General features: G+C 48.1%; 7 protein-coding genes across 7 annotated transcripts; 6 read left to right on the top strand and 1 right to left on the bottom strand.

Moving 5' to 3' along the window:
- The first annotated feature begins 1179 nt into the window (after positions 1–1179).
- LOC128714969 (uncharacterized) lies at positions 1180–3653 on the top strand. The gene is made up of 4 exons (XM_053809850.1): positions 1180–1264; positions 2826–3069; positions 3153–3283; positions 3349–3653. Exons 1-4 carry the CDS (start codon positions 1180–1182, stop codon positions 3651–3653), a joined length of 765 nt encoding a protein of 254 aa, XP_053665825.1.
- Positions 3654–5083: 1430 nt separating this feature from the next.
- On the top strand, positions 5084–6125 carry LOC128714896 (uncharacterized). Its single transcript, XM_053809777.1, has 4 exons — positions 5084–5174; positions 5267–5522; positions 5614–5744; positions 5824–6125. Exons 1-4 carry the CDS (start codon positions 5084–5086, stop codon positions 6123–6125), a joined length of 780 nt encoding a protein of 259 aa, XP_053665752.1.
- Positions 6126–9998: 3873 nt separating this feature from the next.
- On the top strand, positions 9999–13028 carry LOC128716192 (clavesin-1-like). The gene is made up of 4 exons (XM_053811112.1): positions 9999–10223; positions 11336–11797; positions 12174–12353; positions 12843–13028. The coding sequence occupies exons 1-4, from the start codon at positions 9999–10001 to the stop codon at positions 13026–13028; spliced, it is 1053 nt and encodes a 350-aa protein (XP_053667087.1).
- Positions 13029–14240: 1212 nt separating this feature from the next.
- LOC128711340 (clavesin-1-like) lies at positions 14241–15544 on the top strand. The gene is made up of 3 exons (XM_053806208.1): positions 14241–14474; positions 14835–15296; positions 15359–15544. Exons 1-3 carry the CDS (start codon positions 14241–14243, stop codon positions 15542–15544), a joined length of 882 nt encoding a protein of 293 aa, XP_053662183.1.
- A 2184-nt stretch (positions 15545–17728) lies between these two features.
- LOC128711239 (retinaldehyde-binding protein 1-like) lies at positions 17729–18726 on the top strand. The gene is made up of 3 exons (XM_053806106.1): positions 17729–17947; positions 18013–18474; positions 18550–18726. The coding sequence occupies exons 1-3, from the start codon at positions 17729–17731 to the stop codon at positions 18724–18726; spliced, it is 858 nt and encodes a 285-aa protein (XP_053662081.1).
- Positions 18727–19644: 918 nt separating this feature from the next.
- On the bottom strand, positions 19645–20689 carry LOC128714126 (retinaldehyde-binding protein 1-like). The gene is made up of 3 exons (XM_053809001.1): positions 20471–20689; positions 19932–20393; positions 19645–19821 (listed from the first exon to the last, which is right to left on the bottom strand). Exons 1-3 carry the CDS (start codon positions 20687–20689, stop codon positions 19645–19647), a joined length of 858 nt encoding a protein of 285 aa, XP_053664976.1.
- Positions 20690–23153: 2464 nt separating this feature from the next.
- On the top strand, positions 23154–26226 carry LOC128714286 (alpha-tocopherol transfer protein-like). Its single transcript, XM_053809162.1, has 3 exons — positions 23154–23589; positions 25633–26088; positions 26192–26226. Exons 1-3 carry the CDS (start codon positions 23154–23156, stop codon positions 26224–26226), a joined length of 927 nt encoding a protein of 308 aa, XP_053665137.1.
- Positions 26227–26995: the final 769 nt, after the last annotated feature.

Below are 26995 nucleotides of genomic sequence, written 5' to 3'. Positions count from 1 at the left end.
TCCCTTCCCACCGATAAGATTTCCCCTGTGAGATAATTTAGCGTCACCCTTCCTATTTTAGTGCCTGCACTGCAACTGTTGCATTCACCAACACGACTGCAACTTAAAAGTCACCCCAAGGAAACAAACGATAATGATGCTAGATCGCCCGCCTTTGGCCTTTCGGGCATTGTCTCGAGCGTAACTGTTCCGTGGTGAACCCGTCCCGTCGCATCGCAGCACACGATGGTCCCAGCGGTCAGGAAATGAAAGTCTTCGTGCGGCACGCTTCAACCTCCGGTCGATTCCGGCCGCGGAGGGTGTCATCGTAACAATTTGCACATCAATTTTAATTTGCCCCACGCGTCGCCGTCGAAGCAGTCTGGGGGTGGTGGTGGTGGTGGGAGGAAGGCGTGTGAAGGCGTGGAGAAGAATTTGCCGGGTTCCGTGCTTATCAGCGAGTTGTTGTTTTTTTTTGTTTGGTCTGTCTGACTCATGTTTCCCAGTGTCCCAGGCGGGGTGTCGTTGGAATTCGCTCATGTTTCGTTGCGGTGGAGAGCAGCATAAAGAGAGTTGCCGTGAATTACAGCAGCATCTTTCGCGTGCCAATTCGAGAAGAAAATGGTGCGAAAGCAGAAGAAAGAAAGCACCCACCCACATTCCCACTCGGTTTGGTCGGACAGGGGGCGCTGGGGAAAGCGACGGGTGTGGGGGCCGAGTTGATCGAGTGATCAAGTTGTTCTTTCTCTCCTCGCAGCGGCAAATTCGCGTAGGAAATTGCCTTTTCTCTCCCATTCGCTCTTCTAACAACCATTTTTTTCGCGTTTGGTTGGAATTTATCGTAACATTCTTCTCAATTTCTCTCCCGCTCATAAGGGAGGGTGAAGCTATTTTCCAACCCTCCCGCCAAAGGGGATGGATAGTGGAGTGAAAACATGATATCGCAAAACCGCAGTCCCAGGAGGAAGCCAGGGCGGAAACGGGAAGGAACCGAAAACTAACAACAAACGCAAACTCTCACTCGCTCACGGCTCGGCGCTGAAATGGTCGTTAGTTCTCTTTCCCGTGTGGGTTGTTGCAGTTGGCGGAACGCTCCAGTAGCGGTTAGAACCGAGACCGACAATAGACGATAGCGAAGGTACCGCGATAGGCAGACAGTCAAGGATCGCCTCTGCCGGCAAGAAGATCACACACAAAACCATGGATGACGGTCGTTGGGTACTGCCGTTGACGCTGCTGCTGCTCGTGACCGGTGGCATTCCGGTGTCTGGTGCAAGCTTTAACCGTAAGTGTCCGTACTCGTCGTCTGACCAGTGATCGAAGTGATCGTCCAGCACCCGGAGATTGTCCAATTTCCCAAAGACAAAGGGCTCTCGGCTCGACATGGTGTGAAAAGGGTTATGACCCTGCTTATCCGCAGTACGCGGTGTGTGGTGCGACGAAGTTGCGCGTTCTCGTGTGTGGTGCCACGCTTGCGGTGTTAATTTAATCGCTAAACAAGTTCGCACCGACGGCCCCTTGACCTTGGGTGCCGTTGCTTTGCCAGTACTTCCTGAATGCCTCGAGTGCGCTCAAGATCTCGTCGCGACACCGTAGCAGCACGTGGATTTATGATCCCAACCGACACTTTCAGGTGTTGCTTTTCTCTCCCTGGCTCGAAGTTCGTGGCAAAATGCAGAACAAGCACGGTCGGCAATTTCCGACCGGATTCCGAAACCACTCCCAACGGGGTGAGTTCGGTAGGGTCAACCTGTTCGGGTGAAGGCCGCCAATTTGCGGCTGCAACATAGTGGAAGAATTCCGTCCGCGTGTGCACGAGAGGCGGCGGATGCGAGAAGGTCGAAGAAAGGAGCCGAAGGGGCGGAGAAAGAGACGAGATGTCTCAAAAAGGTGCCCGACGTACGGTGCTGGTATCATCGCGGAAGTATCGCCGTCGGCCACTTCTCGATTCTTACTTGTCGCCTTGCTGACCTTTCAAGAATTCTGCAGCCGAGCAGCCACGTTCTGCCGCATAAGAATGGCACGATTGATGAGGAGAAGCGGTGCCATTCTACCACGCAGTTTAAATATATCCCAAGTGTGTTTTTATTCCTTATCGTGCCAACCAACCAAGGCGTTCATGGAGGCTGTAGTGGAGTAGTGGACGCAAAAATAAAACCTCTGACGTAGTCGCTTCCGGCGCCGTTTGATAAGCGGTTGGAAGACGACACGCATGTTATTAAGCTTGGGTTTAGATGTTTTGTGACCAGAAGTCTAATTGCAACGCAGATTAATGTCTATTGTCTAAGTGTCACTGTGCTGTGCAATGAGCGTCAAATGAGTCGCTAGAACCGTTCCAACGAAGATGTCATCCAACAGCAAACACAACATCTTCCACCGTGCGGTATCGGTATCAAGCGAAGACAACCATCGCGCTCAAGGTTAATTGAAGTGAACGATTAATTGAGCCAGTGGTCGCTGTAATGCGACCGTAAAAATCGGCATCTGCTTGCCGCGCCGGCCTGCCAAGAACATCCAGCTGGAAGCTTCTACTTTCGGCACAACTAATTCAATTAGCCGATCCACCGCACCGCAGAAATGCTCCAAAAGCACCACGAAAATGCGCGAAGATTTACAGTTTCATGCAGGCCAACACCAACGGTCGCGCGCAAAGGGTTTTGCGGTGGTGCGGGATCCGTTAGGTGGCATGATTTATGTGCTGAAGCGACGGCTCGGTTCCGAAAATATAACACCGCACCGGGTAGCGTTTCGAGTGGACTCAGCAAAAATGCTGGCTGAACCGTCGCGGAGTTTGCTGAGTTTCGTTTCCCTTTTTTTGTCTTTTCCGTTTCTTGGTGGACGCTCAGGAATAGGGTACGAAGCGACCGGATGTTCCCGCAACAGTCCCACGCTGAACAAATGTATGGAGCGTGCGATCCAGTACTACATCAGCTACATGTACAGCGGGACGATCAACGATCGGACGACGGTGTCTTCGCTGGATCCGCTTGCCCTGCCCGATGCGACGCTGATCGAAAATGACGATGTCGTGTCTACGTTCACCAACCGCGAAACGACCGGCTTCCGGAACATGTACATCACCGACGTTAGGTAGGGGCAAGGGGTTCTTCTTGGGCGACGGAGCAAAGGGTGGGAAAGGGTCTAAATGAAGGCGAATTTCTCTTCTTTCGCAGATCGGATATAACACGACTAGAGTTCTACTTCAAGTTCCACATCTCCGCCATTGACACGAGGGGTTCCTACCATGCACGGCTCTTGGCGCGTCCCGAAATCGCCGAATGGTCCCAGATGACCTACTCGATACGTACGTTTATCTCTTTAGGCCCGGAATTCTAGAATTTTTCACCACAATTCCACCTTTCCCATCAGGAAACTCCTCGATTCAGCTGCAGCTGAAGGGCTACAACTACGACAGCGACGGTCGGGTGTATCTGAAGGTCAACGTCACCGACTGGAGCCAGCAGATCGGCGACCATACCGTCGGCTTCCGGTGGTTCACGATGAGCGGCAACTACAGCCAGTTTAGCGACCAGTTCGAGCAGATACGCGGCCGCGACATACTGCCCGTGGTCGAGCGGGATCTGATGCACAGCCTGCAGGAACGGTTTCAACGGCTGCTAAACGAGATCTTACGGTTGGCCGCGTTTGAACGGTTCTTCCCCACCGTCTACTAGCGAAAGGCGCACCAGCCCACCTGTGATAAGCTGGACGATATCGTTGTTTTTTTTTTTGTACATACGCTTAGTGGTTACCGGTCGCGGTGTTGAACAATTTTTGTTTTATAATAAACGAACGTAAATACGGACGAACGAGGTGTCGGGATGAAGGTGTCCGTTTGAGAAATTGCGAACGAGCTTGCGCGCAACCGTTACCGTTGTGCAAGCTTTAGTACAAGATCGAGAAGCTGCAAGCAAGATTCCTTTCGTCCATCGAGGGAACTGATTAAATCACGAATATCTTCAACTAAACTGGACCTCATAGAGCTAAAAAAAGGGAAGTTTTAGAAAGCACTCAATATTTCCGACATATTTTTTTAACACTTCTTATCATCCTGCATCTAATTTAGGCACAGCACGCGATCACGCACTTTACACGATCACTTGCACACAACCTGCGTACGCACATTCGCCACATTCGCGTTCTCTTTCACGCATCGTCTGCCACCATCCATGACCTGGGACAATGCGGGTGAAAACGCACGCGCCATCGCTCCACCGCTCCACTCCTCTTCCACATCCTCCCCCTTCTTGCCTTACCGACCGAACACACCGCCAACGGGGCCCGGCTTCATTGAGCCAAATTCTCTCAATGAATTTTGATTGTAAACCGTTCGCTTGGTGCTGAACGTGCGTTTCGGAGCCCCAGACCGGCCAGAACAAAAAATAAAGAAACACCCAAAAACCCGATCCGTGTCCTCGATTGGTGTGAATCGATTGCATTAAACGGAAGATCGATGATCGAACGCTCCCGTGTCCACAGTTGACTGGCAAGTGTGGCAGTGTCAAGTGTAGCTGCAGTGCGGTCCATTGCGTTGCGTCCCAATTGGGCACACGCGGGTATGTCACCGAAGGTTCGCGGCATACTGCGCCATCCCACACAACGCTGCCGACCGTAGCTCGCAGCTCGACCGTGACAGCCCGTGATGCTGCCTGCCTGGCTACACCGCAGGCGCCATTTGTCAAACACAAGTTAATTAAATCAGCGCGAATTTCAATTGATCGAATGTTTCGTTTGTTTTCGTTTCGGGGGTTTTCGCTCGCTGTTGCCGGCTTTCCTCGAATGCCGGACTCGCGGACCTGTCATGGTCGTGGTTGCATGTTTTGCGAGCTGTCACACGACCACGAAAGCCGATCAGCACAGAAAAAAAAACTGGAGCATAAATGTGTGTGTGTGTGCGGGTGGGTGGGTTCGGCAAAAGGAGGCTGCGATGGGTGGCAGTGGAGGATAATTTTTCGCAACAAATTTTAGCGTCGCAACGGTATGTGTCGCGACACTTGTGCTCGATCGATCGTGGCGTGCGGTAGTGCGCAGTCCTCGATCTCTCCGCGGTCAAGATCTCGCGCATCGCACTCGGAACGCATCTCGCCCAGCCAACTCTACCACCATGGTGTCTGCAGTCGAGTACATCTGTACGCTACTTCTACTGACGGCGACCGTTTCCCTCCGGTTGGACGGAGTCGGAGGCGCTCCCATGAGTAAGTAGCGCACGAACAACCACCCGGTCGCCAGTACGATCGCTGATCTATCGGTGAAGATAATCTTAGATCTTCCGCTCTCCGTTGTGCAGGAGCAGGAATTGGCGATGGCGGTGGTACGGAGGGGTGTCGGCGCAATCTGCCCGAGCTGCGGGAGTGTGTCAGCACGGCGGTCCAGCAGTTCGTCAACTTCATGTCCAGTGGGAAGATCTCGCCGAAACACTCGATCACACCGTTCGATCCACTGTATCTGCCCAACATGACCATCTTCCAGGAGAAGCAGGTGAAGGCCGTGTACGTCAACCGATATCTCGTGGGGCTGAAGAATGCCTTCATCCAGGACGTGAGGTGTGTGAGTCTATGTGTTTGAGAAGTGTGTGAGGTGCTTATCAGAAGCAAGACGCCAACTGTATGTACTGCTTCTCCTTCAACATTCTAGCGCCGACTTGGAAAAGCTGGAATTCAACGTGACGACACTCATGCCGGCCCTGGAGATGCTGGGTTTGTTCGCTACGAAAACATTCCAAGACCATCCAGTAACGGAGAACTCCATCCTTACTCTGTCAATCCGTAAGTATCGCTCGTCAAATCTTGCTCGCTTTCTTGTTGCGAAACCTGGTCAACGTGATCACCCTCTCTCTGGAACCAGGCAACACTTTGGTGAACTTCGTGGCCAAAGGTGCACTCTACAGCATGTCGGACGCGAATGGCACGTCCAACAAGTACCTCAGGCTACAGGTCGGCATCAACCAGATCTCGATGGGAAGTTACGTGCTCAGCGGACATCTAGACAACGATCGCCATCTAACCGAGCAGGACAGGTCAGCTGCACCCGCCAAATTTATGCGCTTGATCGGGAAGGACCTTCGAATGCAGTTGGCCAAGCGAATAGAGTACATCGCCAACGAGGCGCTTGCGGTGACACCCTTCGTCAAACTCTTCCCCATCTGACCGATGCTGCGATGGCTGGAGGGGAGGGGGGTTTGGATTGGGGCGCTCCAGTTCGGGTGATGTTGGTGGCTGTTTGGGGATACCATTGGGAGGGACATCAAGACTTGCCTTGTTTTTGCCTGTTTTTATAGCGTTTACGGTGGTGTGTTGAGGGGAGAAATAAATGTTTTAATTGTGAGTACAACATCCCCCCCGTGTGTTCGTGTGCGTGTGGCTATGCGCGTTCGTCTGGTGCTCGAGTGCATGTGTTGGTGTGGTTTTGAATTATAAATCCACCCAGCTCGCTTGCGCAGATTCCTTATCTCTCGCTCGTTCTCCCACCCTTTTGGGCGCTTCACACAAAAGAAGATGACATCGATCAGTAACCGGGCGACATGCTTATTGGATGTCCACACTGACGTTGGAGTATGGCAGCAAGCGTGAATGAAAGAACGGACCCCCTGTCGTGTGCGCGCTGGGTACATCAATTATGACACCCCACACAAAGACCGCGGCAAAGCGAAACAAAAAGGAAAACCCATCGGGCAGATTGTGGGTGCTGACTGTTTGTTGCTGCCTGGGCGGTGGCAGGAGAACGCGAAAGTTTTGATTGAATTCAATCAAAATGGCATTGATGCAGTTCAAAGCCTTTCCAATCGAAGCGCCAGCACTACACCGCCTTCGTCTCCCTTTTTTCCCCCACCCAGCTTTTTACCAGTTGGTTCGGGATTTGATACCCTCGCGGCGGAGGCGATGCGCATTTGCACCAGTGTGCGGCTGTTCTGCAAGTCACAGAAGTGCAACATTCTTCGTCTCCAGGACGGATTTCGGGGTATTCGAAAACGGGCCGTTGGGTTGTCGCTTTCAGCAGCAGACTCCCCTATGCAACGGCGTACTTAAATCACCCTCATCGCGACACGGTGGATGGGTTGGAGGGATACTATTTCCCACCTTTCGATGTGCTTGTGGGCGAACCGGAGAGCGAGATGACCGTGTGCGAACGATGGGTTTTCGGCAGTTCAATGAATCTTCTTGTCGTCTATCGTCGTCTCGACGGCAATTTATGATATGGGCCGGTCGGTGACCTGTGTGTCTACTTGTTTCGAAGCCGCGCGCGTCAAACTCGCTCGATGCTAAATTTGTCTAACATTTGCCCAAATCAACACCAACACTAGCGTGTGCTGACACGGTCCCCGGCAGGACGTGCGGGAACATTATCGCATTAGAGGCACCGCGAATAGGGTAATAGGCTAGTCGACGAACCAGTCCAGTTGTCTCCTATCGTACGGTGGAGGGGTTGTGTTCTTTTTTCTGTCTACTGATGCTAAAATCATCCCCATGCACCGTACCATTGCAAGGTGAGCTGTGCAAAAACCAATCGCTCAACACATTGCGTTGAATAAGCTTCTGTAATTAGCAATTTTCGAGAGTTTTACTTGCAAAACAATTAACGCGACGCCTCTGATTACTTCCGATAACGTAACCGTAGCGAAAAACAATGTTTAAGATAAATTTGGAGGTAAAATAAGCCTTCGAGGTTAAAGCATTAAAAAAGTATTGTTGAATAAAATTAATATTATCAACATTTTTGATGTGCTGAAAAAATGCTGACGTTTTTTAAGGATTACGAAGAGATGAAGGACCCTTTCTTGCATCATCCAACATACTTCTCTTATGCATCTCTCTATGACGCTTGATAACCCACCAAACAGAGCTTAGCTATTACTCAAGAGATTGTCTCATCCATTAAGCCAGAACTTTTAGATATGCAATTGCAACTTTAGGAAGGCAGATTGGACGATTTGTGCTTGATAAAATCTAGCGTGAACGTGTAGAAGGATTATTTTAACTTATCGATTGATATGTCTTTTGAGCCCCTCCTTCATTTAGAGTCACTATATACAGGATGTACGGGGTAATTTTGGCAGTTAAGGAAAGGAAAAAAACTCTTATTTGTACTAATTATACTTCATGGGTTCACATAAAAATATTAAGAAAGGGGGAAACAAAGTGCTCCGGTGGGCTGGTCATGTAATGAGAATGACACCGGACGACACCAGATGCCTTTGTCCAACGAACCACAAATATATGTTTGATAAAGATCAATAAATCAACTGTAGAAGATTGTAGGATATAGATCGGTAGCAGTCACCTATAATACTGCTGATCTAGTAGACAAAGGATGGGTTAAGGTGTATGCAATTGTCAACATAAATTCGTTTTACTTTCAGTAGTCTTCAAGGAGGTTAGTCACTTTATCGTAACACACCTTATGTAACGGAAATAAAATTAGTGGAGAGTGTTAACGTTACTAACGTACCATCCAACGCAAAACACATCCACAAAACACACTTAAGGTTCTGCGCGACGCATTCGATTGTTTTGAACGTGCTGCATTGATTGCATACTTTAGAGCGCACACTTGTTCCTTGTTTGACAGAAGGTCAACGGGAGCTATTTATAGGGTTCCTTTTTTCCCTCCCCAGCTCTGGTTGTTATTGTCGATCATAATACCGATTCGCATCACGCAAACACACACGGAAAGAAGTGTCACTTATTATCACCTCATTTCAAATACTTGCACACCCCCCGAACCGCCATCTTCCGGTTCCACTCGACTGCATAGTGTGCGACGCGGCAACTTCAGAATCCAATCGAGGCAACCATCCTTCTGCGCGCCGTTCAAGCACACTCGAGTGCGGGACCCATTTTACGACCCCAAAACACCTTTTGAACCCGTGCTTGACCGGACGCAAGCAGCCGGAAGGACGGGGGGTGGCTTTGCGTTCTGGGGCAGCTTCCCATCGCGGGAATGACGCATGCGCACGCTTAACCGATACGCACCACTGAAGGGGTTTGTTTTGATCGGTCGGATCGGATGGTTTGAGATGGCGACCGAGTTTTCTAGCAGAGCAAAGAGAAAAGGATACGTAGGATTCCCTCGTTTTGATAAGAGAATGTCAATTAATAACTTAATTAAAAGGCTAAATTCATTAACAATATGAATGGGTTCATCAAACACCTCTATACGATACTGTCATAACAAATCACCGGCACCATGGGGAGCTACGTCAGCTGTGATAATCCAGTTAACGACGCAAAGAAAACTAACGAAGAATACGAGTGGCCCCGACTCGGACAGCTAGGGGCACTAACACGATCGTCCTGGTCACGGGACAGAAAGGGGGGTGGGGGGGTGGATGAAGGGGAACTGCAGTTGCACTCTCCCTTCCCCACCACACCTCTCATTGTAGCAAAAAAAAATGCAATGCGCGTTGCACACTCGTCTAACGAAAGTGATAACGGATCGGGCAGCAGACTCGTTGGCGAAACAAAGGATTCGAACGGGGTTGATGTGTTGCTGTTGCGCGTAACAGGGTGCTAGCACTTGCGGGGGGGAGGTTTTGTAAAAAGTAGTGGGGAAATGAAAAAAAAACACACACCTCGACCTGAAAGTGTACCAGTGAAAATGTAAATAAAACACAAGAAAGCGCACCACTGTACGTCGATTGCGGCTTCGAAGGCTCCCGATTGCGGTGTGATAAAAGCGACTGGATCACTTTTCCCCTCCGGGGATGGTACAAATGGCAAATGGGGAGGGCAGCGAGAAGGGAGGGAGGGGGCACCTTTTGAAGGCAGGAGGCATTAGTCAGAGGAAGTCCTCACGCTTCTTTATGTAATAAAGACTAGAAGCGCACGAGTGTGTCTTCAACGATCATCAGTAGCTGATCGATCGTTCTAGCGGTTGGATGGTGATCCGCTTAAGCCACGACTTAACTATTTCAGGCGTTACGGCTTAATTGCGTGTAAGACACACTTCGTGGGGAGGATAGAAAGTGTGTGTATGCGGATGTGAGCAGAAGTTCAGTGTTAAGTTGCCAAGTGTCGTACAACATGTCGCTCAAACCGTTCGATATTGAGGTGGAACCACCAAGCGAAGATCTGATGGAGATCGCACGCCGGGAACTCAGGGAAACACCGGAAATTCGTAGCTCCGCCGTGGAGGAGTTGAGAGCCCTTCTCAAGGAAGCCAAGGATATGTACTTCAGCGAGGAGGAAGAGTTCCTGCTAATCTTCCTACGCCCTTGCCACTTTTACGCCGAAAGTGCCCTGAAAATGGTGAGTGACGTAGTGGTACCGTTGCGCCCGCAGATGGCAGAAAAACAAAGTGTTAACGATGGACAACAACCGTGCGTTACCAGCGCACTGTCCCCGTGCGAATGGCGATGAGTCAAACGGGGTTTCTTTCTTTGCCCGGGACCGAGGGTTGTGTGACTTATCGATATCGACTAGACGACGAACGTCTCCAGTGTCGCGCCATCACAGCCGATACCCATTGTACTCAGCGCCCGGGGGCCATTGTTTTCATTTCTTTGGCTTGTTTCTCCTCTATAATGGTTTTGTATCACCGAAACGATTTGCTTGCCGGTGGTAGAAACTCTTGTTACCGCTAATGATCTTAGCAATGGGAGAAGTGCAGAGCCAAAAAATAAAAGAGATACATCTTAACATGAGTTTACGTCAGCCAAATTATGAATGTTAATCGACTGAAGGTCAGTGCAATTAGATGAACATTAGGTACGCACCTGCTCAAGAAAGGCTCTTCTCACGACGCGCTTTGACGTATATTGATCAATCTGAACCATTCTCAAAGGTGTGATAATGATTCAATGGGCGAATTCTTTTGAGTAAAATCCCTTCTCTTAGTCCTTATCTCGGTTGCTCTTGGGAGAAAGATGAATTGATTAGATTAGATGTAACATGCCATCGTTGCAAAACTGTTCGGAGTACTCAAGACCTTCGTGAGTTGATTGCCACTATAGAAAATTCGCAAAGAGGTTTCAAACCTCCTCAGCTTTTTTTTTAACATTCTTTCCTCACGTATGGGACTTTGCCTACCAGTAAAGTCCATATCGGCAATTGAACGACGGGGAACGGGCGCAATCAGTTCGTTTGGTTTCACTTTTTAAGATAAGCACTGTGAGTGTTCTCCCCACTGCAGGAGTGGTGCCTCCTGGGAGAAGACTTTGTACGTGTTTTCTTGCTAACTTACGAACCCCCGGTTCTTGAACTTTGGACCAGTGACGTCAGACTAGACGATAGTGATATATCGAGTCCGGGTATGCTTTATGTTCGCCTTTCAATTAATCAATCGCTCAGGCGTTCGCTCTATTGCGTTATCGTGCGCTAGTAGTTGGACTCATTGCACATCTTTTATTCCCCTGAAACAGATGCGTCGTATTGCCGAGTTTAAAAAGACCAACCATCCACTACTACACGCGCTAAAGCCGGAAGAGGAGAAGCTCGCCTTTGTCGACCACAACGTCGTCAACGTCCTGACCAACCGTGACCAAAAGGGTCGCCGTGTGCTGTTGGTAAACTGTGGTGCGGCCTGGGATCCCAAAGCGGTCAGCTCGGAGCAGCTGTTCCGGGTGTTCTTCCTGATACATCTCGTCGCACAGCTCGAACCGGCCACCCAAATCAACGGCATTGTCGTAGTGCTCGACTTTGATGGACTCTCGCTCAAGCAGGTTAAAGCGCTTTCGCCCTCCTTCTCAAGGCGACTGATTACGTTCATTCAGGACGCGATGCCGCTACGCCTGAAAGAGGTACACATCCTCAAGCAGCCGTACATCTTCAATATGGTGTGGGCACTGTTCAAACCATTCATTCGGGAGAAGCTGAAGAGCCGCGTAAGTACTACCACCCTGGGGCTGGGATGCGTCGTAACCTTGCCCGTACTGTTGGTCTCATGACCCAAAATAAAAATACGTTGCCCAACGCATAGTCAGACTTTAGCCGGACAGCAGACAGCTGCGCCATCAGCTGACGATGCTGCCCGTTCCGTTATCATGCAACTTTCGGTTTTATTTTCAATCGGTACCTTCGGCGCGTGTAATCACTGTTAGTAAACACAACCAAATGTTCGATGGCCAACCAATGCGCGGTCATTTTTTGCGTTCTTCCCAAATTTGCATCATCATGCGCATGCTTCCATCACGGGATGTTTCGCAAACCGGAAGATGACCGTTTAATGCTGAACCTACCAATGTTTAACCCGATCTGCAGATCTTCTTCCACGGCATGGACATGCGGAAGCTGCACAAACACATCGATCCGTGCGATCTGCCGGCTAACTATGGTGGTGATCGACCACCGATCAACTACGGTGGCAAGGAATGGTATCCTTGCGTGTACAACTACATCGACCATATAAACGAGTGGAACACGTTCGGGTTTGTGTCGAATGTGCAGTAACTGCTGGAGAGAGACGAAGACACGGTAGAGAAGATGCGATCACTAGGAGTCTAAGCCTGAATAGTACCGATACCCTCCGAATACATTCGAATATTACTAGAGCTACTGAGCATTAATATCTAGGTTAGCGTTTTTGGACAATTCTCCCAACTATACTTAGTGCCTTTACTGACAACTTATTCGCCCAAGTGGTGGAATGATTGGAGGAAGAAGAGCTGCAATGGCTTCAATAGGTTTTGCTTACATTAGGCGTCTTTAATTCCCAAGAGGCCTGCACGCAGAGGTAAGTACCGTCTGTACCTGTGTCTATGTTTCCGTCGTGTGTTGCTGCATGTCATTCACAAGTCTTCGCCTTGCATGTTGCACCGCCGTGCTATCAAATGTGCTACTATCATAATTTGCAATCTAATATGTGTACCCTCCCACCCAAGCGGTCATTACCAGCCGTCTGACCACGTTTCAATCTCGCTTTCTTCGCAGATCTTCTTCCATGGCAACGACTTACACCAGTTCCACCAGTTCATCAGCGTAGATCAACTGCCGGCCGACTACGGTGGTAATATGCCACCGATCGACTACAGCGGACAGGATTGGTATCCGTGCGTGGAAGCACAGATCGATCACATCAACAAGTACCAGCAGTGTGGACTCGTTGAACCACGATGAACCACCCCAGGAGTAGTAGATTTTACATACAGGAGGTTATTTCCAGGTTGTTTGTTTTCTAAATGGGGGAATATTGCACATTGCGAAGGGTTTTGTTTGTAGATTTTAATAAACCTTACGATCACTCTGTTTGACAGTTGACACGCTGACTTTCTTGCGGGTTTTACTAGGTTAAGTGTTAAACGTTCACAAACACAGCTTATTGGTGGTCTTCGAAGGGTTGCAAAACAACTCAATAAATTAAGAGCCCAGTTCCAAAACATCACAACTGTACCGGTGTAAAGGTCAAACGATTGATGTGCTAGCGATAAGGTGGCGGATTAGTGTTAATGTACGGGAGCAGTTAGAACCCCCTTTGCCGCGGGAAATCATTCAGCAGTTCATTGCCATAAGGGCCATGGGCATTTGTTGCTTCCGAGCCGTAAAGAATTCCAATTCCCGTGACGTATCTGATGAGGAAATATTGTGACAAAATCTTACTCAACTACTATTTTGGCCTTGGATCATCTGAGTAGTAGCGATAACGCCGGTATGGCCCACACGGTTAGGGTTGAGCGTAGGAAGTCAACACAACAACATGGCGATGCCGTCAGCAGAGTGGTACAGTTACACCAGCATATCAGCTGTTTCGGTTGACACGTTTCAACAAGCAAACAGCAGCAGGCCTCCACTTATCTTTAAAATACAAATCAAATCGCGAAGAGACTCAGCGCGGCGTCAGGAACACCGGATGGGGTGGATAGAAAAGAACATACAGGAGAAGGGGAAGGGGTATCGGCGATTAAGTAGCCGGCCAGAGGCGATTCTTCCTGTCCGGTTCGATTGTGCCAGCGTAGCGGGTGATGGTGACGCAGAAGCTAAATTTCATTTTTTTTTACTCGAATCAATACCTCCCAAAGACCCCCGAAAAAAAAAACTGCCAACACAAATTGCCAACTTATCGCTGGCTGGGAAGTAGAAATGAGGGGTGATACTGGGAGATACAGCAGGGGGTTTGCAGTGCACGCGCGATTTTGTTGTAATCGATGAGTGTCGGTGCGCAAACACATTCGTGTTGTAGCCGCGGAACGAAGCGGTCCAGATTTTTAGGTGGGCCCGTTGACTGACACCTCGGCGATCAGTTCTTCCCGATCGATTGTGACACTGGAGCACATTGCGTGAAGAAGGATCCGAAAAGTGCCAAACAAAGTGCGCGACACAAACACAAACAGAATGAAGACGATAGCACAGCCACCGTTCGACATAGTCACGGAGCCACCGACCGAGGAGTTGCTGGAAGTGTCCCGGTGTGATTTACGCGAAACGCCTGAGTTGCGGGAGCAGGCGATCCAGCAGTTGCGCGATTTGCTGCACAATGCCACCGACCTGAACTACGCGGACGATGACGACTTCCTGCTAATCTTTCTGCGCCCGTGCCACTTCTATCCGGACAGTGCGCTCAAAATGGTAAGTCAGCGTGTCAGCACACCCGGCCGCGCATTGTTGTTTATGGCTTCACCAGCATTGTAACTCGATCCTTCTTAACGTACTTGTGCGCACTAATCAGTTTCGAAGTCGAGCGATGGCCATGTTCTGCTAGAGCCTTCGCCAGGTTCCAAAAAGGTTATTTTTACCAACCAAAAAAAAACTCCCAGTCCGATAAGCTATTGCATGTTTTGACCGAAAATAAGTGGCTTGATAAGACCTCGGCTGATTAAAGGAAAGGATGGTAAACAGGCCGGCCAGATGCATGCAGTGTCTTATCGAATCGTACGACTGCAGAAACCACGCTAATGGGTGTATTATTTGTCTCGTCCCTCAACACAGATGCGAAGAATAGCCGACTTTAAGAAAACCAACTTCCCTCTGATGCACAACCTGTCGCCGGAGGATGAGAAGCTCTCCTTCCTGGATCACAAGATTGTGAACGTGTTGACGAACCGGGACCGAAAGGGTCGTCGGATATTGATCGTGAGCTGCGGTGCGGTCTGGGACCCGAAGGCCGTCACCGCCGAGAAGCTGTTCCGGATGTTCTATCTGGTGCATCTGGTGGCCCAGCTCGAGCCGGAAACGCAGATTAATGGGGTAGTGATCGTGATGGACTTTGAGGGACTGTCGCTGAAACAGGTGCGTGGTCTATCGCCGTCCTTTTCGAAGCTGTTGCTTACCTTCCTGCAGGAGGCGGTCCCGTTGCGGATGAAGGAGTTCCACATCCTCAAGCAACCGTACATCTTCAACATGGTGTGGACATTGTTCAAACCGTTCATTGGTGATAAGCTCAAGAAGAGGGTAAGTAGACGTCAACCTTGGTTACCTGGAGATCGTTTCTATTGAGCACTTTCCTCACACAGCTCTACTTCCATGGTAATGACATGAAGAAGCTACACAAGCACATCGATCCAGCGGATCTTCCCAAAAACTATGGCGGTACACGACCCGCACTGGACTACAGTTCCCGGGACTGGTATCCTTGCATCGAGAAGTACACCGAGCACATCCACCGATGGAACAACTACGGCTATGCGGCTAGCCCTTGAGCCCCTAAATCCAGCTGATAGACTGCATCTTCATCTGCATCGTTTGTCATCGCATTCCAAAGAGAGGCCAAAAACTACTTACACAAACCCCACCAACACACACACAACCCATCGTGCCATTCGTGGATGGTGGTGCGAAGTTCAATGATTACTGTTCGCGCAGATAAGCAATCGCGCACTTATGTGACGTCGCGACATAAGCCAAGGTGTGATAAGCTCCCTCTTCCTTACCCTAACCAAACTCCCTTTGGAGAGAACCATTCGGTTTTGAAGGACGAATTCGAACAGTCGCCATTTTTTTAACGTTTTAAACGCTTGCCTGATACGTCGGTGTAAGCACATGGGATCAAAACGGGACACTATTAGTGATTAGGAAAAAAACAACATCGGTACGATACGATCGATGCCATCATCGATGCGTGCATGTGGTATTTAGAGCGATTAATCCGGTGCCCCACACATGAACTCGCTTGGCTGTATTTGGGACGGTGTTCTATAGCAATAAAATGGAATCCAATTGTCATCGATTACATAGGCATGAGGTTTTGATTTTTCTTATCACTGCACGGATTAGTTGTGGATCAATGTTTAAATTCCAGTCGGACAACCGAATGGCGGCATTCCATTTCACAATGATGGGGTTTCCCTGCTAAACTGATTGCACTCACTGATACGGTAGGTGGGTGGATTTGATTCACATAAGTTGGCGTCCAGTGTGGTAAATTGCGATCGCATTGAAGGTCTTAATAGGTTTATTTATAACGATATCGAATAAATTCCAAAATTATAATCTTAGCAGAGTTGTTATTACAAACGAATCGGCTTCTGTATGACGTAATGTTATCAAGCTGTATCAATCATTAAAAGCGCCTAAATGTAGGCAATGCGCAATACACCTACATCGAACGTATCGCAATACAGGGTTAGTCACGGTTGTAATATTTTTCCTGCCAACTGATTGAATATTTTATCATTTTAATCACAACACTGCTTATTTCATTGTAAGTAGTGCGAATGATAATATATGAAAAATGAATAATCAATGTACATAGTAACGAATAAACAACATTAAATTAATCAAATATTATGTAGGAAGTATGACATATTTTAGGTGTTTTGCGTTATTTTGAGCAAAACAAGATTTGAATATTTTCTAAACAATAATGTAACTATACTCCACTATAATCTGGTTATGTAACGATCGCATATGTTTTGAGCAAAAGATCGACGAGCACGGTCAGTGCTTATCAGTGTTTCACTCTTTACGTAACTGTAAGTCAGTGTTATACCATGGACTCATTGTTGTGTTTCCTTTTTCTAAACTATAAGCAAAATGAATCTCAATCTGTTTACTTTCAAAGCCATTAACCTAACCGGCAGTAGAACAAAAAGTACTGTTCACAAAACCAAGAATTGGATGCAAAGTGCAATTCTTTGTTGATTTTAGTTCAATCAACAGATGGCATTGTTGAGATTTTTTTCTACCCCTTACTGTGTCAACCAATGCCCCTTCTTCCAGTGAGCGGCATCAGAATGCGTAGAACCTGTGTAGAAGAAACCCCCGTTCAGTCAAAGTCCATTGCTAGCAATTCCTTTCCTGCCGTTCCTCATTGTATTGATCGTCACTGTCACCAAACCGAACTACCAAATAGTCTCAACTACGACCCTGATAAGACGACTGTTCTGACGCTTCGTTTCGCTGTTATCAATCGCAAGAAGCAGTTGACTTCCTTTAAGTGCTAACGGCCTTTCGCGTTCGTTTGTGTGTTTGGATTATGTGAATCCAATCAATGTTTCGGCCATCCCACTACTCCATGCACCGTCCTCGGGGTCGGAGAAGCGTTCCTCATCGTTTATCTCTCCACGGCACCTTGCAGGGGATTGGGCGGCCAAGCTGATAGTGGAAGACGACCCTAGAAGACGCTGCCAAATGTGAGCGCGTCCGATAGAAAGCACCGGACCTAATCTCACGAAACTCCACGAATCGATGCGGCAAGGGTATCAGTGTAAAGGACGAGCACGTAAACAACCGGGCTCTGGATGACTGATAACAGTGTTAGGGCTGAAGCAGCACCAGAATGCATAGTGTGGACAGTCAGAAACGTCCGTGGCTGGGATCTAACAGAAGTCACAGTGTACTGCTGATCATCGTTGTGGACGGAGGTGGGTTAGAATCGAGTGACCATGGGAAAGTTTGAGCTGGAAACAGCGCCCCCGAGCGCGGAGTTGTTGGAGATCGCCAAGCAGGAGCTCCGCGAGACACCGGAAGTCCGGGCAGCTGCCGTCGAGGAGCTGCGCAAGCTGCTGGAAGCGGCAACGGATCTCAACTACCCGAACGATGAGGAGTTCCTGATCATTTTCCTTCGCCCAACCAAGTTCTACCCCGAAAGTGCACTGAAGTTGGTAAGATTGTGCGCCCAGTATTTGCGAAACGCTCCCTCCGCAATGCCTTCTATTTCCCGTTGCAGATGCGCAACATTGCGGAGTTTAACAAAAACTACAAGGAAACGCTGTTCAACTTGATGCCGAGCGATGTGCAGAATGTGTTTATCGAGCATAACATTATCAACATTTTGACGAACCGGGATCAGAACGGGCGGCGCCTGATGTTCGTGAATATGGGTGAGGTCTGGGACCCGAAGGCAGTGTCGGAGGAGCAGGTCTTCCGGGTGCTGTACACGATTCACAAGCTGGCCATGCTGGAACCGGCCACCCAGATCAACGGTGTGGTGGTGATCTACGACTTCAAGGGGATGGGCATGAAGCAGGTCAAGGCGATGTCACCCAGTGGCGCTAAGCGTCTGCTGACGTTCATCCAGGAGGCGAGCCCACTGCGTGTGAAGGGCATCCATTTCATCAACCAGCCCATGGTCTTCAGTATTGTGTGGAAACTGTTCAAGCCATTCGTGAAGGAGAAGCTGAACAAGCGTGTATGTATGAGTCACTGTTGTGGTGGTTGCTATGGAACGCATTTCAAATTGCCAAACGTTTGTTCTCCATTGTAGATGTTCTTCCACGGTGATAAACTGTCGCAGTTGCACGAGCATGTACACAAGGAGTACCTACCGTCGAACTACGGCGGCAGTCTTCCGGCGCTGGATTATGGTGGCAAGGATTGGTACCCGGTGGCGGAACAGCATCTCGAGTTCATCAAGAAATGGAACTCGTGCGGATTTAAGTAAAAACGATGACCTACGGGAGAATTTGAGACACTGCCACTTGCCAATTGCATCGTTATCAACACACCCCGGCAGTCTCATTGACCGTGACCAACCGAACGTTAGACTGAAAGAGAAGGGAAGGAAGATAGAGTAAGAAACGGAGTCGCACGCCGTCTAAGCCGTTATCAATCGGTCGTTGTACGTTCCCAATAGACGTCAAACGATTGTTTCTCCTGCCCACTGCTCTGCCTCCCTCTCTATTGCGATGCTTATCATTCATCTTGCCAACGGATCCAAGTGTTTTATATTTAGTTTCGACTTTTTCCGTGCCCCTGTGTACCAATTCGAGGCACAGTGGGATCGTTGCAGCACCACATTGCATTACTATCGTCAAAAGTCATGCTGCATCTTGTGTTGATTTTTGTTATCAGCTGTTATGAGTTACTTGCATAAATAAAGCTTGTAAATGATTCAATGCGATGAGTTTCATTAAGGAAGATGTACCATGCTGGAGTAGATATCTGCAACGGTTAATTAACTTTTCTATCTTAAAATAATATTGATTACAAATGTATTTTTAGGGCCAGCACATCGATTATCACATAGGAAGTCACTGTAAGCTTGCGACCTGTGATATCTTCCGTTAGCGTAGCAATAAACGTTCCCACCCGATGGCAGGCATCAAATTCATCAACCGTTGGGTTGTAAATCGATTTCTATAGTCAGCGCTTAAGAAAATGCTCCCACACAAAACGTACTCCAGCTTAATCTTATCGCAATTGATCGCGAAGGATTAAATCACCCCCTCGAGCAAAGGTCACCAGTGATAGGGAACGATGTGAACAGTGAAACAGCAAGAATTGAGGTGTTTTGTTTTTGATTTTAAGTAAAAAAAACTTTAATTCATTAAACTGGTCTTAAGGTTTGCATTGGTTGTCTCTATTTGAAACCGCACGAGTTCCACTTTGTGATGAATTCGTTAAACTGCTCAGCAACCGGGTACCACTCCTTGCCGCCGTAGTCCAGTGCTGGAAGAGTTCCGCCGTAGTTGGCTGGCAGATACTCTTTAGGGACGTGTTCGTGCAGTTTAGCCATCTTCTCGCCGTGGAAGAACATCTGTTAACAACACAAAACGTCACCATACCATTAATTAGCTCACGATCCATCCTTAAACTTGCTACACATTGCCGCAACCAATCAAGGTCGCCGCGGGACTTTCTACTTACACGCTTGTTCAGCTTCTCCTTCACGAAGGGCTTGAAAAGCGACCACACCATGTTGAAGATCATCGGCTCGTTAACGAAGTGGACAGCCTTCATGCGCAACGGACAGGCCTCCTGGATGAAGGTCAGCAGACGCTTGGCACCGCTCGTCGACATGGCCTTCACGTGGCCCATGCCCATGCCCTTGAAATCGTAGATCACTACCGCTCCGTTGATCTGCGTGGCCGCTTCAAGGACGGCCAGCTTCTGGATGGTATAGAGCGCCTGGAAGATCTGGTCCTCGGACACCTCCTTCGTGTTCCACTTTTCGCCCATATGCACCACCATAAGGCGGCGACCCTTCTGATCCCGGTTGGTGAAGATGTTGATCAGTCCATGGTCGACAAACACTGACTTCACATCCACGGGCATCAAGTTGTGCAGCAGATCCTTGTAGGTCTTGTTAAACTCGGCTACACTGCGCATCTTGAGAAGACAAACAGCGCGAGGGAAGGGCACGATACAGACTTCCGATTCTATGCAAAACCAATTCTTCAACTTACCAATTTAAGGGCACTTTCGGGATAGAACTTGGTCGGACGCAGGTAGATCAGCAAGAATTCGTCATCGTCCGGGAAGTTTAGGTTGCTAGCTTTAAGCAGCTTGCGCAGCTCCTCAATGGCGGCCGCACGGACTTCGGGCGTCTCCCGTAGCTCCTGTTTTGCAACTTCCAACAACTCAGCGCTCGGTGGCGAACGATCAATCTCAAACGGACCCGGCATCTTGGACAATCGGCAACACAGAAACAAGGAACTCGGAGTCGGGCAGACGCCAGCGAAAGTAGAACCGATGGGTCGTTTGGTGCGATTTAAGTACTCGAACCAGGGATCTGGTCGGTTATCGGTGGATTGGATTACAGATACGATGCACGCTGCAGCGGTAGCAGTACGCCCGATTAGGTTGAAATCCCCCCCGCGGGCTGTCGTGTTATCAGAAAAGGGGTTTACATAACAAATGTTTTGAGCAAATTTTGCGACCAACATGTTGATACAGTCGGTAGTGAGTTTACATTTTTTTGATGGAGACGCTGCCTTGAACCTTCTGCAACCTTTGTTCATTTGGCGAAGAAGATATGTGGATCGTAAAGGTGTGTGTATAGAAAAAAAAGAAAAGTACTGCAGGTGCATTCGAAGTGAGCGACAGATTTCGAACATTTCGGAAGGGAAAATCCGTCGGTTTTAAAATGAAGTAACAAAGGCATGTTTGAGGCTTGTTCATTTTATTCTTCGACCATCCTCGCACTTCACTAATTGAAAACTTTAGAACGATACCGCACACTGTACCAGATTCAACGAACCGTCAAACGTGATCGTCAGCACGACTACTGCACAAAATCATATGCTGCTTACCAAACACACGCAGCGCAGATGGAAAATAATTATCTTTTCATCATTGCGCTTCATCCGGCACACAGAGGGCAACATACTGAGGGTGAGTGTGTACGTGATTGATGGTTACCCGCCGCAAGTTTGTCGTGTCCGGTTCGTACAGTCGTCTTTAATGCGCACTTACCGCTCATTGACAATCTCAAGCAAACAGATACAGTGGCTTTAAACACAATGAATTGAATTAAGTAAATTACATGATTCCAAGGGTTTTTTGGAAAATAAATTACATACTATGAATAATAATTAAGAGCAGAACGCCTTCCAGTATGCAACCCGCATTGCAAAGCTTGCGCAACAATTGCTTTACTTCTGCTTGTTTGGATCTTCACACCAGCTTATTCTGCGCTTTTTCCAATCTTGCAACCACTACGCTTACAATCAACGGTCTCGAGAAGATTGAAAGCGGCTCGATCAAGCAGATGGTGTGTGTTGTTTCACAACCATCTCAATGTTTGCTGTCTGAAGTATCAGGCAAACGTTAAGATGGTACCCATCATAGGGGATGTGGCTATGTATAGCCTCATCAACAGAGCGCCACCTGATGCAAACAAACTGGAATAAAAGCGAGAATGAAAGATTGAAGATGAAGCAAAACGCTCGGTATGAACCATTTGCGTAACGGATCGCAAAAAGGAATAGTTTTGCGGGTACAATACTAATATTTAACGAGTACGATTTGTTGACCAATAAAGCATTTGACCGTATTTTTTAGTTCTGTTAATGTAGTTGAATAAATAAATACCATGCCATTTCCTTTCATTGATAGTCTCATCCGCGCTATGAATATCCTTGAGTGGGGCTTCAGTAGCTTGCGCCCGAATTGCACAGTAAATTCGATTATCACCTCAATCTTCCCCCCAATGTCATGGTCTCGCACGAGCAGCCTCAAAGGCTCGAAGGCCGCAGGTGGAATTTTCTGCATGTGACTGGTGCCAGAAACCCGTGCAACAAGTCGCACGGAAAAATACACCACCAAATTTTCCCATCCAAGCAGCCACAAACGTCGTGCATGTTCCCTTCGGCCACGGGTTCGTCGCTTACCGCCTACCGCCGTGTGTGCAGTCTTTCGTGTTTACCGCGGGCGATGGATGATAGTGAGCTCAATAAACAAATAAAAACGCATACGCAAACAGACGCTAGGTGGCAAAAGGTCACCAACACCACGATCGCCGAACGGCGATTCGCCAGATCGGCTTCAAGCGCCCGTCAGAACGTCACCGCTCCCACGGAAGTCTATAAAGCGAATGGTGAGATGATCGGACGGTTTCATTCATCGCTGAGCTCGGGAACGAACGTAGCTTTGTGGATGTAAAGTTTCGAACAAACAGTCACCGTCGAACCGTTGTGCGGAGTGGATCGTTTGGTTTGTTGTGCAATTTTCACTTTGCTTTATTCAAACTCAACAAAAAAGCCCCTCTAGTTCCGTGCGTGCGTGAGTGCCTTGTCGGTGGTTCGCGCGTTTGTGTATACCCTTCAACCTCCGAGCCGGTTCGGGTCTGTTTTGGAGTCGAGTGGTGTGCTGCGTGTGCTAAAGGCATTTTTTTTAGGAAACAAAACCTGACACAGCGCGAGACTGCGGTAAACACACCATCGGGCTCAAGGTCGCCGGGCTCGAGAGCTGTTAGGTTTGTTGAATTTGGTTTTGGAAGTGGTAATTGGAGGATTGTTCGTGTGGTTGGTGCATGCTGCTAGCGTCCCTGATTCACCATTAATGCCTTCGGTTGGAAAGTGAAAATCCTTGGTAGTATCTAGCGTAACCCGGTGATTAAAGTGAACACAAGTCTGAACCGAACCAAAAATGTCGATCAAATACAACGAGAAAAACTACCCGTACATCGATCTCGGACGGGGCTACATCATCTATCTGCAGGATGATGACTACACCGAGCAGCGTTGGGTCGTGAAGGCAGAACAGGAGCTGAACGAAACGCCGGAAAACAAGGCTCGCTCGCTGGAACAGCTCCGGGAGCTGTTGCGAGGCGAAAAGAAGCTTACCGTACCGCTGGACGATGAAAAGTTCCTGCTCAAGTTCCTGCGCCCGATGGCGTACGATGTGCAGAAGGCGTTCGACTGCATCCGGCATACGTTCGCGATGAAGCGCAGCTACGGCAAGGATTACTACGAAGGTCGTATCAAACCATCGCACATACGGCACATCTACGACTCCGGCATGGTGAACTTCCTGCCGCTGCGTGACGACGACGGATGTGGCATTTGCGTGACCCAGCTCGGACGTAAGTAGTTATGCTGGGGATGCTAACCGGCTATTTGCATGCATAAACAATACACCCAACCGAAACCTCCACGAAGCGTTCGATGACCCTCGTTCAACGTCAAGCGTGAATCGGACTGTGACAGGTTTGTTTTGGGGTTGAAACTCTCCATACTCCCAACAAAACCTGTTTGAAACCTCCATCCTGTTTTGGCCATTGCCGATATTCGTTATCTGTCGTGTGGAGTGGATCGAGCTGTTGGGGTTTTCCTCCTCCAACAGTTCAAAAATTCTACGCCGTTAACGTCAGCAATACTTTTGCAACAGTCTTTGTTTCTTGTTGTTGTTGGCGTTCCATTTCGCGTCTCTCCTTCTGCTAGTGGTATGAAACATGATCATGCTGTCATGCTACTGCAAAGCCATTGGTTTCGTTCCATGGCCTGGTAAATTGGGTACTAATGTTGGCTGATGAAATGGAAGCTGTGGTCGTAGACCTACACCCACCAATAAGTTGGTAAGGGTGAGCATTTTTACCCATTGTGTTCCGATCAACAACACGGGTGTGATCGTGTGCTCATTTTCTATTGTTTTTAAAGCTTGAAAGAGGGTGACTTTAGTTTCAACACAACTCGCTGGTACCGCAAATCGGGTTTCAATGAAATAGTGGAGCAAATGAAACACATGATTACATAATAACCCTATCAGTCAGCTTTCTGTTAGTACCAGGGAAACCCAACAAACAACTAATACTAAGAGTACTCTATTTATACGCTAATAGAACAACCTTAAGTTTCTTCATAAAGTCAAAAAAATCACTGATTTACGGAACAAATCATGATGAAATTGTCAAATTATCTACTCATTTCTTTTCCCGTTCTCATTCCGGAATGGTTGAAAGACTCTTTTTTTTTAGACGATCGTACCATTATCACCGTGGATGCGATCTTGACCCATTTTCTGCCTTTATAGCATCCGCATGTCAGTGCTGTTGCATAAGCGACCCCCACAGCAATCCGTTTCAGAGGCTGTTGTTACTTTCATCGAGAACTGTGACGCACCGGCAACCGGTCACTTTCAGCATTTACCTTGACGGAGGGTTTTTTTTTGTGTTTGATTCTTGCTTTTTGTTTGACGTACCGAGCAGGAGAAGTTCCGTGGAATATTCCTACACGGTGAAATCGCGACCGGATTACAAATCGTTACAATTAAACAGACCGTAGGGATGGAAAGATCGATTGTGACAGTTGGCTTTGTCGTCGGAATCGATAAATACTAATCCGTACCGGTTCGCGGGAGTAGAGAGGAATTAGCATCGGGATAAAAATGAGAGTACTAGCTGACGCTGCTATGACGCAACCCGGAAAAAGTGGTCTATTCTCCATGATGTACGAAGGGGGAATTAATTATTGGAATAGCACTGTAATAGTTCGTGTGTACGCTTGTAAGTCGAGACATTTTATAATTTCATCTCAATTATTGTCGCATTGTATCGTTGCGAGCTCTTCACACATCTTATTGCATACTTCTGGGCGTTTATGAGAACGCAGCAAGAGGAACAAGTAAATTTCGCTCTTTAAATTATAACAAATTAAAATATAAAAAACTTTTCATTCGTAATAACTGAATTTCAATAAAAGTTAGTAAAAGTAGATAAAAATTTCGTCATAATAATGACTTATTCATACGTCTTTATCAATACTTATGCAGCGTGAATGTAGCGTGCTCTATTTACGAAATCAAAATAAGCTTCCCATATGACCCATAGCCTCCACGGATGGTTTCACTTTTACACTCCTAAAAAGGCAAACGATTTCCTGCAAAGCAAATGAATCACTCGGCAACTTTGAATAGCACCCCGAAGAAGCTAACCATAAATGCGGGTCACGCCTGCCTGACTTTCGCGCGCCAGTAAAAGATTCAATCTAATCCGGCAGTAAACAGCTTCCTTCCGGGGTTTTGTTTTGGTTTTGTTCTGCTCCGTAAAGCGAAGCCCGTTTAACCTTTAGGACATTGAGATATTTACAACACTTTGCTCTTCCTGCAATCCTTCTCGCCTATCAACCAGGTAAATGGAACACTTCGAAGGTATCGATGTACGACGTCGTAGCTTTGTTCCGCATCAACATCGAAGCCTCGCTGATGGATCCGCTCGTGCAGGTGAACGGGATTCGTATCATCTTCGACTTTGAGGGCCTTTCGATGTCGCACGTGGCGCAGGCCTCGCCGAAGCACGCGATGGTGAGTCTGCAGTGGATCCAGAAGTGTTGCCCGCTGCAGCTGAAGAGCATCCACATCATCAACAACTCGATGCTGTTCAACGTGCTGTTTACCATCTTCAAGCCGTTCATCTCGAAGGACCTGCGGGACAAGATGCACTTCCACAACCGTGACTTTAGCTCGCTGACCAAATGCATCAGCCCGAAGTGTTTGCCGCCCGCGTACGGTGGTACGCTCGATGCGCCCGAGTGCGAAGGTCAGCTGCTCGGCGACTTTATGCAGCTGTACGATAAGCACTACGAAAGTAAGTCGACGATCAGGTTCACGTACTGCTGACAAACGGTGACTAATGCGTATGTTTTCTTCTTTTTCGCTGTTGGCCTGATTCTCTGAAATGCTCCACGCAGCAATGGACGCGTTTGGGTATGACGAGAGTAACTGAGAATGCCAACAAACACCCTGCCAGAGTTGCTGCCAGAGTTGCTGCCGCCAATCTGTGATCTATGCCGCATCGCAAAAAAGCCGCCGCCCCCCACTCTCTCTCTCTCCCTCTCTCTCTCTATCAGCACCACTCTCCAGTATGTTCGGTTCTATCACAAACAGCTGACCGTCACGTAACAGAACAGATCGAGCTGACCAGATTCGCGATTAGTGTGTAAGCGATTAGGTAAGCGCGGTGGGACACCGTGACATGCTTGAGGGTTAATGGTAAGATGCTTGATGCAGGCCGACCACCACCACCACCACCGACGACGACCGGCCACATTTTGGGCGGATTGGGAGTGTTGACATTGAAACGTCTCGGTCAGCGTCTCGGTTGCGTCCCGTGCCTCAGCGGCCATTATTTCTCACGGGCATAAATTAAAGTTCAAGTACCGCACTGTATTGCGTGTGTTTGCGCGGTGAAGGGCAAGATGAAATGAAGACAAGTTTATTTATTGGTTTTATTAGATACGTGCGGCAATGTATGTTTTTGTGACGATCGAACGCACTTAAGGTCGGACTGGGCAAACGAGTGCAAAATTAACGTGTAAGTGAAGGTACTGTAAACCTGCGTGTTTGTTTTCCGTTTTAGAATATCTTTCACTGTAAGTGGGAGTGAAATAAAATTACAATTATCGACCATCAACAACAATGTTTTTGTATATTCGTTTCTTATTAATTTGTTTTTACTCCTCGACATGGGAAAACTGGAACTGTAAGGCTATTAT

This window comes from Anopheles marshallii, chromosome 3, assembly GCF_943734725.1.
Source record: "Anopheles marshallii chromosome 3, idAnoMarsDA_429_01, whole genome shotgun sequence".
Taxonomy (NCBI): Eukaryota; Metazoa; Arthropoda; class Insecta; order Diptera; family Culicidae; genus Anopheles; species Anopheles marshallii.
Note: the sequence above shows the minus strand (reverse complement) of the source record. Positions and strands in the feature narration are given on the sequence as shown.

Bases quoted from the DNA above. Each gene is read 5' to 3' on its own strand.
- LOC128714969 (XM_053809850.1), top strand. From the start codon at position 1,180: ATGGATGACGGTCGTTGGGTACTGCCGTTGACGCTGCTGCTGCTCGTG. The intron at 1,265-2,825 runs GTAAGTGTCCGT...GTGGACGCTCAG, and splicing joins GTCTGGTGCAAGCTTTAACC to GAATAGGGTACGAAGCGACC. The intron at 3,070-3,152 runs GTAGGGGCAAGG...CTTCTTTCGCAG, and splicing joins ATGTACATCACCGACGTTAG to ATCGGATATAACACGACTAG.
- LOC128714896 (XM_053809777.1), top strand. From the start codon at position 5,084: ATGGTGTCTGCAGTCGAGTACATCTGTACGCTACTTCTACTGACGGCG. The intron at 5,175-5,266 runs GTAAGTAGCGCA...TCCGTTGTGCAG, and splicing joins AGTCGGAGGCGCTCCCATGA to GAGCAGGAATTGGCGATGGC. The intron at 5,745-5,823 runs GTAAGTATCGCT...CTCTGGAACCAG, and splicing joins CATCCTTACTCTGTCAATCC to GCAACACTTTGGTGAACTTC.
- LOC128716192 (XM_053811112.1), top strand. From the start codon at position 9,999: ATGTCGCTCAAACCGTTCGATATTGAGGTGGAACCACCAAGCGAAGAT. The intron at 10,224-11,335 runs GTGAGTGACGTA...CCCCTGAAACAG, and splicing joins CCGAAAGTGCCCTGAAAATG to ATGCGTCGTATTGCCGAGTT. The intron at 12,354-12,842 runs GTGCAGTAACTG...CTTTCTTCGCAG, and splicing joins CGTTCGGGTTTGTGTCGAAT to ATCTTCTTCCATGGCAACGA.
- LOC128711340 (XM_053806208.1), top strand. From the start codon at position 14,241: ATGAAGACGATAGCACAGCCACCGTTCGACATAGTCACGGAGCCACCG. The intron at 14,475-14,834 runs GTAAGTCAGCGT...CCCTCAACACAG, and splicing joins CGGACAGTGCGCTCAAAATG to ATGCGAAGAATAGCCGACTT. The intron at 15,297-15,358 runs GTAAGTAGACGT...TTCCTCACACAG, and splicing joins GTGATAAGCTCAAGAAGAGG to CTCTACTTCCATGGTAATGA.
- LOC128711239 (XM_053806106.1), top strand. From the start codon at position 17,729: ATGGGAAAGTTTGAGCTGGAAACAGCGCCCCCGAGCGCGGAGTTGTTG. The intron at 17,948-18,012 runs GTAAGATTGTGC...TTCCCGTTGCAG, and splicing joins CCGAAAGTGCACTGAAGTTG to ATGCGCAACATTGCGGAGTT. The intron at 18,475-18,549 runs GTATGTATGAGT...TCTCCATTGTAG, and splicing joins AGGAGAAGCTGAACAAGCGT to ATGTTCTTCCACGGTGATAA.
- LOC128714126 (XM_053809001.1), bottom strand. From the start codon at position 20,689: ATGCCGGGTCCGTTTGAGATTGATCGTTCGCCACCGAGCGCTGAGTTG. The intron at 20,394-20,470 runs GTAAGTTGAAGA...TGTCTTCTCAAG, and splicing joins CCGAAAGTGCCCTTAAATTG to ATGCGCAGTGTAGCCGAGTT. The intron at 19,822-19,931 runs GTAAGTAGAAAG...TGTTGTTAACAG, and splicing joins AGGAGAAGCTGAACAAGCGT to ATGTTCTTCCACGGCGAGAA.
- LOC128714286 (XM_053809162.1), top strand. From the start codon at position 23,154: ATGTCGATCAAATACAACGAGAAAAACTACCCGTACATCGATCTCGGA. The intron at 23,590-25,632 runs GTAAGTAGTTAT...CCTATCAACCAG, and splicing joins TTGCGTGACCCAGCTCGGAC to GTAAATGGAACACTTCGAAG. The intron at 26,089-26,191 runs GTAAGTCGACGA...TGCTCCACGCAG, and splicing joins GTACGATAAGCACTACGAAA to CAATGGACGCGTTTGGGTAT.